The sequence below is a fragment of the Bombus vancouverensis genome, chromosome 15 (assembly GCF_051014615.1).
Source record: "Bombus vancouverensis nearcticus chromosome 15, iyBomVanc1_principal, whole genome shotgun sequence".
NCBI classification, from domain to species: Eukaryota; Metazoa; Arthropoda; class Insecta; order Hymenoptera; family Apidae; genus Bombus; species Bombus vancouverensis.
In genome coordinates, this window is record NC_134925.1 from 4,181,927 (window position 1) to 4,194,825 (window position 12,899).

The 12,899-nt window shown below is 38.9% G+C and overlaps 1 protein-coding gene across 1 annotated transcript in view; it reads left to right on the forward strand.

Annotated features, from left to right (window-relative positions):
- Positions 1-12,899, forward strand: part of kl-2 (dynein heavy chain 2, axonemal kl-2) — a 220,718-nt gene that overhangs the window by 139,665 nt on the left and 68,154 nt on the right. The window contains exon 3 of the mRNA XM_076625047.1: positions 10,012-10,148. Coding sequence (XP_076481162.1) covers positions 10,012-10,148 — 137 coding nt within the window. The remainder of the gene's footprint in view (positions 1-10,011; positions 10,149-12,899) is intronic.

The following is a 12,899-nucleotide window of genomic DNA, read 5'->3' on the forward strand; positions in this document are numbered from 1 at the left end:
TGTTCGAGCAGTACGTCTCGCTACAGACCGACTGGAGGAGGTGACTGCGAAATTGGTTGTCTCTTAGACATAACTAGTTGATGGTTAATCGTCATTTTGAGTTGCTAGTTGTGCTCTTTGGTCGTCATTTGTCACAGTATCGACACTCATCGATAGATAGCTATTTTTAGTTAATCGGCGCGTCACGCGCAAGATACAACGATATTCGATCAACCACGGGGGTCAACAGTTGAAATATCAGCATCGTTTTCTTTAAATATGTATGTTTTTTGTCTAACTCTGTAGAGTTCAATCTTCTTCGTGTACTAATTTACTAAAAGGCTAGAACATTCGTACTTTTTCCATTAACGAATCCAAGTTCCTTTCTTATCAAACAATAATAGCAAACTTTTGAGCGGCAGTGTATTTAAAAGCAAGCAGTCGACCGAGAGCTTTGAAAACTTATGCTTGCAAGTTCCAGCTCCATTAACTTCATTCCTTTGGTTCTTTTTTTAATTTTAGCCCCGTTTATATCAAGATGCAATTTGTAGGAGAATCCTCGAGCAACTTGTTAATAAATTTAATATTAATTTCGCCGAACAACTGGAAACAAATTTCCTTCAAATAAACAACGCTAACCAGAATTTATAATCAAATCGAGACAGCTTTATCGGAAACGAAATGAACAGCAGAATAGTTAAAATATCAATAACATCCGATATATATGAACAAAGTTTCCACGCGGGATTCTACAGTAACAGCGCAGCTCGGAACGAGCATTACTCATTGTAGAAACGAATGTCGCATTCTGCGATACGTGACAAACGTTCCATAAATTATAACTTTATACCGCGTGTTTAAAACTCATTTGATTGTGATTGATTTTCAATTGGTCAGTTAGTTATTTATTTACCTTAATGGAAAGTGCTGCTTGCCTGATTATCGCAACAGTTCCTTCGGTTATGACTTGGATCAACTGTAAAGGAAATTTTACATCGATATATTAGAATACTGTATCTAAAAGGTGAATTTTTTCTCATAAAATACTTATGCATCTTTCTCTAAGAACTTTTTATACGTGTCGCGCGTATAGAAAAATCGTCATCCTATCAAAATGTCTGGAAGAATCTTATCCTTTTTCCGTGAAAGATCTATTTCCAGAAATTTTCCGGTTACATTCGCGATAGATAAACAAAACGAACGAACGCCATTTAAAATACAGCTAATAAGCTTAAAGCTTATTTGGAAAGTTCGTGGTGCAGGTTGTTTCGTCGAAATTTTGAAGGAGCACGGATTCCCTTATCGCGTTTGCGCTTGATTCAACGTATTCGTGTATGCATCCTGGTACGTGCAAAGCAATAAGCATCCAGGCAGCGTCGAAATTTGTCGCGACCTTAATGCGATTATGTTCGTCAGCGTTTCCACGTTCTACGCGTGCATAATGCGAGTCGAATTCGACGAGGGAATCGTGACACGATTCGACTGTTGCATGAAGGAAAAGGAAGCCTCTGTTAGTATTCTATAATCGGACTGCCTCTATACGTGTACGTTCACTATAGTCCTTTTGTTGTTAAATTTATAGTCATTTAGCTGATTCTTCTTGATTCGTTCTTGAAAGCTTCATTTTTGTGATTTGATAATCTTTTAGCTTTTTAACATCTCTCATTTTTGTCTAATATTTTCTAATTTGTTTAATTATTAAACTCTTGCCAGGAATACCAGAAAACAGACATTATTCATTTATTTGATTTATTCATTTATTGATTAGTAGAACATATGACTTTTTCATATAAAAATTACAATTTAAGGTAGATGTTGTAAACTCTCTTTGTTGTTGTAGATTTCTCAATAAATTCCTCGCAAAATAAATACTGTTACGTCGCGTAACACTCTACCTAGCCGAGGCCACACACCGCGGGCAAGATGGCAACCAGATGTCTTCGGATACTCACTGCGTACCCTCAACAGTCTCAAGTACCTTCCATAAATCTCATAGATTTCCTAATAGAGGTCCTTCAAACCAAACAAACGTCTGTTTCCGAAGAATTTCTAAAGACTATTGTCTACCACGGCTTGACAAGGGATGATGCTACTTTCCTCCTACTACCCACTTTCTCTCGAGGGCGGTTAAGACCCTTCGTTTAACCAATTAACGACGAAGCCTATTTCCCTCACTCTCTTAACTAAAATCGTCACCAACAAATCCGATGGCCCCGTGCGCTAGACACACCCATCCTTAGCTTTCCTCCGACACAGCATCGTCTCCCAAGACAGTACTGATTTTACATCCTTCGAACGGTCAACATCCTTTAACCGGGTATACACACCCGTAGATCAGTCACTCACTCATCTCGTACATACGCACCAGCGCAACTGCCTTCGTTATAAGTTGTTGGAATAAACGGTGAAATATAACTTACTCTACTGTGTCATATTCATTTAACCACCTCTGTTATCTTAACCGAAACAGGGGAACGACTACTTCGCGGCGTCGATTAACCCGAATCGTAGCGAGAATTTACGCCTCTCGCTGACGCGTTTTCCTCGCGACCGCGTCTCTCCGCGAACGGTCGTAACAAACACCATATATCCTTTTTTACTTTGTTACATTCTTAATTAAAAATCCATACTGGATCGAAGATAAAGAAAATTCTAAATTTATTCGTCTTTCTAATTCTCAAATGCGTGGTAATTCCAAACGCTTCCACTGAGAATATATTTTGGGAGAATTCGCTATTACGAGAAATCTTGTCGGAAATTAATAGCAGAATATTGAAATCTTTCTCGATCGTCGAATCCTTTTATCTCGTTTCTCCGACATTTCCAGTTGGCTCGTTTTAAATCACGAGATCAGAGGATCCCGATCTAAGGAAAAGAGAATATTTTTTGAGAAAAATTCCCTTCTCCCGATTCTCTGACGGAAAGGCGTGACTCGTCACGGTTGATCGCCCGCCTGAATTCGCTTCACCATTCTCGCTAGAAGGATAATTCGCGAGCCGGCTTCTTTACCCCCCGCCCTGCTACATAAGAACCGTCTTTCCTCTTTACGAGCTCGTGAGGCCCGCATCTTATCCACCCGTAGCTATTAGCCCGCGAGATTTCATAAAATGCGCGCGGATCTCCGCCAGCTCGCGCGAAGAATAGCTGAATTCGTGGTAATTTACTGCCGTCTGTCGTCAGTCTGTGCGATCATGAAATAATACCTAAGAAAAGAAAAAAAGAGAACGTTCTGCGTTGACGAAAACTTTGGTCAATCAGGGAAAAGAAGAAAATTCAACTAGCATCGTACAACATTGTAAGTATAAACTAAGAACATTGATAATCGAAAATGTCCTGATATAATCTACAAAAGAATGTAAATCAAAAGTGTAAAAAAATGTAACCGCCAAATACAGTCGAACAAGAAGATTAACGGCGTAATATTGAAGCGTAAGAAGAAATTGATAAAAATTTCGATTGTAAAATAAGGTAAAAAAAAGGTGCAACTTTCCTCGGAGAATTTCTTTGCAAGCGATAAATCCAAGCTATTTAGCATTTCACGGTGAACACGGTCACCGGATTGGACACGAAGTAACAGGGTGTCCGGTAGAAACGAACTCGATCGAGAAAAATAACGAGGTATCGTGGCGCTGCTCGTTCCCCGCGGCAATTAAATTAAAACCTATGCTAATGAGGATTGATTCCGATGTATTGCGACCGGTGCGCACGCACCAGCCAGGTGTTAATTGAGGCATAGATCCGCTGGTCAACCAGGACCGATCGATTGGCACGATTTAGGCGGGCCGTTTGTTCCGTTTGATTGTTTGAGTTGCCACACGCGTTTGTCGCCTCGATCCTAACTATATCGATGGAGAAAATTGATTGAAAATTGAATCGATCGCTTCCGATCTGTCAGCTTACGTTATTTCTCTCCTATTACAGCAGGTAACAAAACCTGTAACGTGAAATTGTATGATTACGACGCCACTATTTGCGCGAATATTTTGTGCATTTTGTCATTGATTTCTGTAAATATCGAGGGCATGGGATATTCTGAGATAAAAGATTTATAAGCTGGGAAAATAACGGTACGATTGTTAAAGAATAATCTTTGAGAGATAAAACAAATCAATTTTATTCGGCGATGCTTGTGATTAATCCTGTGCAGTGACTGTCATCAAGTTCACTTCTCGGACATATAACAAATTACTTTCCCACATCTCTTTCTAAATAATAGAATTCCTCGGGAATAAAAAAACCTGTATAACGAAAAATCCTCGAATATGGATTAAACATTTTTCAATTTTCGCAAGCTCAAATACGGCTAGGTAGATCTCAGGTAACAAGGTTAGATCTCAGCACACAGAATCTCCATAAAACTCTGCCCCTAAAATCGAATCTCTGAAACGTCAGAATTTGGACCAAAGAGCCCGCTGAATCGGCCCTTAGCAGTCGCAATGCTCGATTAAACCGTGGGATCCTTCGAATCCTCTCGGGAATGTCGCTGAAGCCGCGTTTAAACTGGTGGCTCGATGATTTCCCGCGGATTTCCGGAAATCAGCGTGCTGAGAAGAGCAAACAAACGCGATAAAGCTGGTCCTGGTCGACGAACAACGGAACACCGATGCGTAATGAAACGTTTTCATTGGCCGTTGTTAACCAGCGAACGGGAATTGTGTCTACCGTGATAAACAGAGGAAAAAGGGAAGGTTAAAAAATAGGTGAAAAGAGGGAAAAAGCAACGACGAATTACGCAATGCAAGAATTATCACGGATGAACGATCGATAGTTAATTTTGGCAAATTTGAATTTGGATTTATTCGGAGGTGTGATAGATTTAGTTTTACGCCTGATGAAATAAACAGATTGAATAATAGATCGATTAGAACCCTCTGATGGTTTGATTGTGAGGAATATGAATTATTGTTAGTAGCAAATATGGGATGAATTCTATGGAGAATTTATCGCATCCTAGCAAACGGATGATTTAGTTCGTTCTGAATTTGGATGGAAATTGTGAAGTATACGTTTGATAATTTTATTACATATTCACTCGAGAAATAATTATAAAGTCTAAGATTATGTAGATACAGATAAATAGTAATCGAATCAAAATTCTCTGTTCTAAAGAAATACGATACGTTTCGCAAAATATTTATTTAATCGATACTTCTGCTAAATTCCATAATCGCATCAATTTCCAAATTCGAAAAAAAAATTCTTCAACTATCTCCACAAAATATTTTCCCATTAAATCCTTGAATCATCTGAGGGTGATTCATTATAGGGCATCTTATGCTCATCCAGTTATACTTCCTCTTTCATCCGTGGCACCGTACCACTTGCATCGTTACTCTGCCTTTAAATCGTTGCACTTTTCCCAGTTAATTAATGATCCTGTGGTAATTGATTATTCCGGAGGGACGAGGCGCGCCGTGGCCATACATTGTCAATGAATTTATCGCGGTTATGAGGAGAGCTTTTTACCCCGCGTTTCCAACCGGTATTGCGGCTATCGATACGACCAGCCACAGTAGATCGTTCGATTAATCGAAACGTGCTATGAAATGTAAGACGTAAATATCGAATATCGAGAGTTTCGATGTGAATGATTGCTTGGAATATTTTCAATGTTGTTGGAATAATTATTGACAGGTAGAATTACAAATTCTGACTTGACTTTGTTACAGATTAATAGAAGTTCGTTTGTTGATGGAATTAATTTTAAAAAATCGTTCGCAAATAGCATATGTAGAGCGCATTGTCTTTTTAATATTTCGTGTCCACGTATTAAGAATTAAATAATCCATTTGAAAGAGATGGGTAGTTAATTCGATTCTACTCTCCAAAACATTGCAGTTTCCAGTAACATGGCCATAAAAAAGACCTCGATCCGATACGATAGCTAAAAGGTACGTAGAAATTCTAAATAAATACGGTCACTCCGATAAAGGGAAAAATTAATTAAAACGTCGTGGCCACGAACAAAGGGGAAATAAAACTCTGCCATCCGATTGCACGCAACAACGAATTCCTCCCACCGGAGTGTACGCTGAGATTTTTATCAGATACAGGAGGAATTGAATTAATATTCATTCGGACTAGGATAGTGAAATTTCCGTACGAAACGACTGTTTTGATAGGCAACAGAAAAGGGTGGGAGCAAAAGGCGAGAGACCGTACACGTTTCGCAACTTCCACCCTTGAGTACACTGAATGCCTCCATACTCCCTCGTTTACTCGTTCTTCTCGTCCTGCAACGATGCCCGTTACAGCAACGCTGGTATCGCGCGTTAGCACTTACCGGGTGACCTGGAAGTAATCGTCCAGCACGCCGTTGCTAGCCGCCCATCGTCAGATTTTTCGTAGTTTCTGTTAATGAAAAACCCTGGCTGCACGATCCTCTCGCGGAATTAAAAAACTTTCGGCGCGTTTTAAACGATTTTCACCCCGAGAGAGAGAAAGGGAGAATGTGTAAGAGAAAGGGAGGATCGTTGTTCGTGTTCCCTTCAATTCGTCGCTTTTACCGTGTATCCTACGATTTTGCATCGTCCACCAGAAACTTCGATAGCTTAAGCATACTGGAAATTTGCGTTTTAACCTTCACGCAAGTGGTAGTTTTAATGTAATAGGTAATAGCAGAAGACTAAAATTTTCTTGGAAGTTTCCGTGGCTTTATTTCTTCGACATTGAAACAAATTTAAGATTCTTTATATCGTAATAGTTGCTTAACGTAAAGTTACTATAGAGTGGGTATTATAATTTCTATCGGAAACTGTGTTTAAAGAGGAATAAACAAAGATAGTGAAATAAACAGGAGAGACTTGAATGCATGGAAGATACACGTAGTAAATTAAAAAATGTATTTGAATGTTTACCGTAAAGAACTTATATGTCCGTATTGAACGTGTTATATAAAACATTTTGAAATTTCATTGGTACACAATAACATAAGCAACGCATTCATAAAAGATTTTCGTAAGTTTTGGAATATTTTTGTGAACTGCTGTAAGTGTTAAGGGATTTGTCGTAAGGTGGCGTGTTCCACCCTGTAGACATGGACGCGATTCACTACGAAGACTCCCTAGATACCATAGAAATACCTCGGCGGGTACAGTTTCCGTCGCAGGAATGAGGAAATTCCGGATCCTTAACACGGCAGCAAACCGGCCTCGACACAAGTGCCAGAATTCTGAACGAACTACGCGACATGGCAACGACTAATTAGCGACGACGATGTAGATTATAGATCCTTCCTCGTTTCGATTTATTCCAGTCATCCTTGGGTTCTCTTACAATAATTTATTTAACAATATTCTTAACAACAGAATTATTCTATTTTACGCCGAATAGCCATGGTTCTTCCAGCGAATAGAAATATCCATGTCAATTTCAAATAGACGACTAATTTCTATTTTAATACCTAATTTTAATAATTATCAAAGAAACAAAACTCGCCGATAATATTAAATCGTACGAGAGGGCGTTGATGGGACAAAAGAAAGGAAACACGGTGACATTATTAAAATGGCAGTATTCGATATAAAATTCACGAAAAATCAGAGGAAATATCTGCATCGATACGTGGTGCTCGCGATTCTAGCGAGTCTTCTTATCGGATTCTTGCTGTTTTTCATGGGAGTGATTGCTTCGTTCGTGATTGCGACGAAACTGCGCTTCGACGACGAGAATCTCTTCGGGCTTGTGTTTAAAACCCTGACGTTATACGGTCTTTACGTGCTCGCTCATAATCTGGTGGGCGTGAAGCTGTGCTATAATTACTTCCACTATGCCGAAGGGTAATTGTAGTTGAATTAATAAGATTTCACTTTTCTGTGCCTTCTGTACCGGGGAAACGTGTGACATAATTAACGAAATGCTCTTTTTTTAATCTTTTTATTCCTTATTCGTATATTATATTCAGAAGATTAATTGTTTTATGTAATCCTTGAGTTATTAATATAATGGATTGTAGGGATTAATGAATAATTAATGAATCGATGATACAATTAAGAATATAATTGATTAGTTTATAGCGTTTGCGGTTAGGTTAGAAAATTTGTATCATTTGAGAAGCTTTTTTGACAAATTTCTGGAATATTAAAATGACTAACAGAAGTAAATTGAATGGTACTTTTGTAATTTACATCTGTTACATCGTCTACATTGTCTGTCTCATATCTCGTATATAATCTCATTCATATCGTCTGAAACCTTATCTTGATCTTTTTTTATTTTCCTTTAAAAATGCATTCGTAATCGTTACATTGGTAAACATTTTGTACGCAATACATAAGTAATCGTGATAGTAATCAACGTACATCACTCTAACTTACAATATTCAACGTGGAAACGCGCAATCACGAAGTGTACACGAAGAAGAAGATGACATCGCGGCTTAATTAACGACCCACAACATCCACGCGATCAAAGGTACCGCGAGCGACATTCCTCCTTTAATTTCTTCGGTTTTTGCGATAGCCTCGTGGAAGAGAAACGTTGTAAGAAAGATAAGTTCATTTTTCTGCAAATTGTTCACTCGTTGCACGTGTACCGGCTTCGAAAACGAATCACCAAAAAGTAACCTCTTTCCGAATTTTAATTTTATGATAAAATATTCCAGAAATACTAAAATGTAACGGTAAACCAATTATTGTCGTAACACAAATTTTCAAATTACATTCTGTCGCTTTTTGTAATTTTATGTCGATTCTGTCCATAACAAATTTACGTATTAATTAGTAGGTTGAACATGTTTGTGGCATGTGTAAAGGTTCGGAGAATTTTTCGATTTAATCGCGTATTTCAATTCTTCACAGTGTCATCCCTTTAGCTTCGTAATTAATTAATTTGTAACTTTGTTCTCTGCCGCAATACGTTTCCATGTAGTTATTTGAACGTTTCATCGGTACGCGAATTAGTACAATTAGAGAAATCAGAAGACTGAAAAAGGCTGGAAGGTTAAATTTCGTGGTACAATACCGGCCAAATTGCGAATTAGCCGGATCGAAGCTGTGATTTCGCGTAAATTAGTTAACGAGAACAACGACAGGATATTCTTGATATTTCCCTGCGGAAACCGCGCCGCGAACGGAAATTCACCGGATTGAAGCATTCATTAGGGATGTCGAGTGTGCGTGAATACAATCAATTGGTCCTTGTAATCGGATCTACGCGAGCACAATGTGCGTCTCGGTTGCTATTATACAAAATCCGTGGGAGATGGAGACAAAAGTGCTAAAAAATTGGAAACTAGGATTTTTCCCCGAAGAAAATCGGATGTACGTAAAATTATATGGTGAAAATCTAAACAAATTCATCTAAACAAGTAACGTTAAACGTATATGGTAGAGTATATATTTTCAGAAAGGTGAAGAATTCTTTTGCGCTATACTCGTCGAATAAAATTGACGAAAAATCTCAATGGTATATCGATCAACGAATTTATCGATTAAACTTCACAATCATCTAAGTCTAAGAAAAGTATCTAGCCTGAACAACGAAGATCGAAGAGAACATCCAGTTCATTCGACTCTTTATAGACGAGACGAAAAGAAACGATAAATGGACAACGAAAAAGGGCGAGGAGGAAAAAGAGGGTGGCGAAAAGTGGATTCGAGCGTAACCTCGTTGGAGAACGACCGGAGAATTAACCCCTAGCGTGTTTTTCTTAATTTTCTTTCTCTCTGTCGACCGGCCGAGTACGAATTGGAAAACGGCCGCTTGCCGAAGGCCGATCGATTTGTCAGAATTTTCAAGTAATTCCACCGATACTCCGCCAAACTTCATTTGTTTTAATTACCCTTTCGCTCGTTAATGTATCTCCGCGGTATCTAGTCGGTGGTTAGAATGATTTTCCGCCTCCTTTCAATTCACACACGTACACGCACATAGACGCACCCGTGTTTGCATCAAAGTGTGAAAATTGGAAGACGAAATTAATCGCGACTGGTTCCTTGCTGAGTTAAAAATGGACCGGTTCTAGGCTGTCTTAAATAAAGATTATAGATTAAGCCATCCAGTTGGTGATAACGGACGATTCGTCTGTTTCAGGCCAGGGATGAACCTGAGACTGTTCCTATGGACTCTGATAGGCTTGTTCGTGGTGCTCGTTGGCTGCTTCATGGCCAGCATCTGCTTCTCTACAGCGGATCTTTTAACGGTTCAACTTAGGCAAACTCTTCACGAGGGTGAGTTCCAGAGTTTAAAATAATATTGGGGAGGGAAAATTGGGGAAAAATCGATTATGTCTATTTGATTTGACTCTAACTGGAAAATTACTTTCTGCCGCTTATTTTTTATGGACATTGAGTTCTCCCGGTTTTATATCGCTTTGTCTTCATTTCTAAATTTTTAATTTCTCGAGTGATTTTCTTTCTTCGCCGAACGATTAATCCCAAACAGATCTATAATATCTTCGAGCTTCGCGATTTCCCTAATTTCCATCCATTGGAACAATAAACGCTCGCAGGCGTTGCACGAAGCCAACGATAACTCCATTAACGAAAACGAAAGCAAGGCAAACGGTATTCGTCGGTGGCCGAGCGCGGATAACCCATTTTCCGAAAACAGAGAGACAAAGCGAAACCGAGGCAAACGCCGGAATCGTGAAATATTCATCGACAAACGATGTATGCGAGCGATATTCGCGGATCGGCAGGTGGCTGTACGCGAATTCATTTTGTCCGCGTGATCGCCTCGTGAACGCCTATCCGTTGTCGCCTATCCTTTTTTCCCCTTCCACGTTCCTCTCCCTTCTTCATTTTCCGCTGGCCCGTCGTTTTTCCGAATTTGAATATTTAACAAAGCAAACAGAAGAAAGAGAAAAATAGCGGAAAGATTGGATATATACGAGGCACGCGAGGCACGCTAGATCCAGCAGAGTGTTGTCTCAATATGGCAGGCAGATGGTGGAAACGGTGCGCTTCCGCGAAATAGTATCCGACTATGTAATATGCAAATCGACGGTCGAACGCGACGCACACCGGCTGTCCCGTTCGAAATTACCGATGGAAATCTCGTTTGGTGTCTAGCTACTTAATGAATAGATACGTGACTCTGTGGATCCTCTTGCTCCGGGCCTCGAAATTCGAAACGTTTGCTCCCGATAAACTTGCAGGCTGATGCGTCGCGTTCCGCTGCGTGCTCTACGCAAATTTACCCTAATTAGCTGTAAATTGTGAGAGATATGGAGATCGCGATCGACTTAGTGCTTCTGGGTGAGTGCTGGTGAAGAATCGTTTATGGTGCAGGACATGTGTTGTATATTTTGTATCTCGTGAATTTAGTGGTAATGACAGAGTTCAGAATAGTCCAAACATTAATACCACTGACAAATTATACAAAAAGAAACAATGTACCAGTGAAATGTTTCGTGGTGATCGAATTAACAGTTGTTTGGTTCACGATAAACATATATTTTACTTTGATTATCCGCGAACCGCGAACCATACGAAGATCATCGTGCGTTTACTATTTCTTTATCTTCCTTTGACAAAATAAATGTAGAATGAAGCATGACAAAGTTATAAAAAAAACAGAATTGTAATAAAATAAAATTATCTATGGGGAATCTTTGTATTCGTTATTCTACACTTGCGTTAAAATGGAAAGATCCACGTGGTTACTTTGAAATCTCCCAAACCGCTAATGAAATCGCTATAAACTGCTCGATCTCGCGTGAACCTTCAATCGCCAGTATTTAACTAGAATCGACATTTGATTATTTCGATCATGGGTTTTTAATTAATACGCCGAAGGTCTCGACCGCGAAATGAAAATGAAAATTTCAATTTTCCACGGATCCAACCACTTCGACAAATTCCTTCGATAGGATATAAAATATCGGAAAGTCGTAGGCTAATGCAAAATATTCCAGGCTACCGGCCACCGTTCCGTGGAATTTGTCGGCGCTTCCACAGAATACCGTCCCATCTCGTGTGAGAATAATCGAGATTCATGTACGCCCGACGATTCTGCCATTCTTTTTCATACACCGTATGTCTCGTTCCCAGGAGTCACTTTATTGGTGACCCATGGGAGATTCAATCATCATGCATAGGTTAAATATTATTTGCGTCTCTCCTTTAGTGCCATTTAATAATTATGATTTTTTTAAGATAATACGAATGAATCGTGTTTGATCGTATTCTAAAGAATTAGTTCCTTCTAAAATTCATCAAAATTCATCGTCAAAATTCTCCGTATTCTGTGAAATAGGTATGAAAAGATACTTCACAGATGTGTCATGGAAGCGAAAAATAGACAGCATGCAGGTTAACATGCAGTGTTGTGGAATAGATTCGTCCGACGATTGGCACAAGACATATTGGCTGCAACGGGAGTTTCTTGTGCTTGACTCGCCGGATATCTTGAGGTAATTATCGCTTAATTATGTCAAGACAATCGAGGGTCGATAGCACCTATCGATCGGATACACCATAAAATCTATATCTTATCCGCGTTTATCGACTATTATCTTCTCACCTACCCTCCACCATGGTTCATGGACAATGTGAGCTTTATCGTCTTACGATAGTCGTGTTACTTCCAAGGAAGTGATCCTGCTTAACCCAAGTGGAACATCTTCCCAAGAAAGTAGTATATCGAAATTTTATCGTGGCTATTAAACTGTTATCATAAGAATTCATACGGTGTTATAATTATAATTAAAATTGTAACCGGAAATTGAATTTCTTCGAAAAGATACGAACTGCAATTTAATGCAAACTTAATGTCCGTACAAATCCATATTTTTATAAACGTAACAAAAAAAAAAATGGAATTTTGCTTTCGTTATTTTATATATTTTCGATTATTTATTTCATACATATATCCTACTATGTATTATTTATTTGATATGTTTAATATTTTTATTATTCTGTATATTTTGCATGCTGCGTGTTTAACGTTACGGAAACTTGTCTGAACATTAGTTAAAA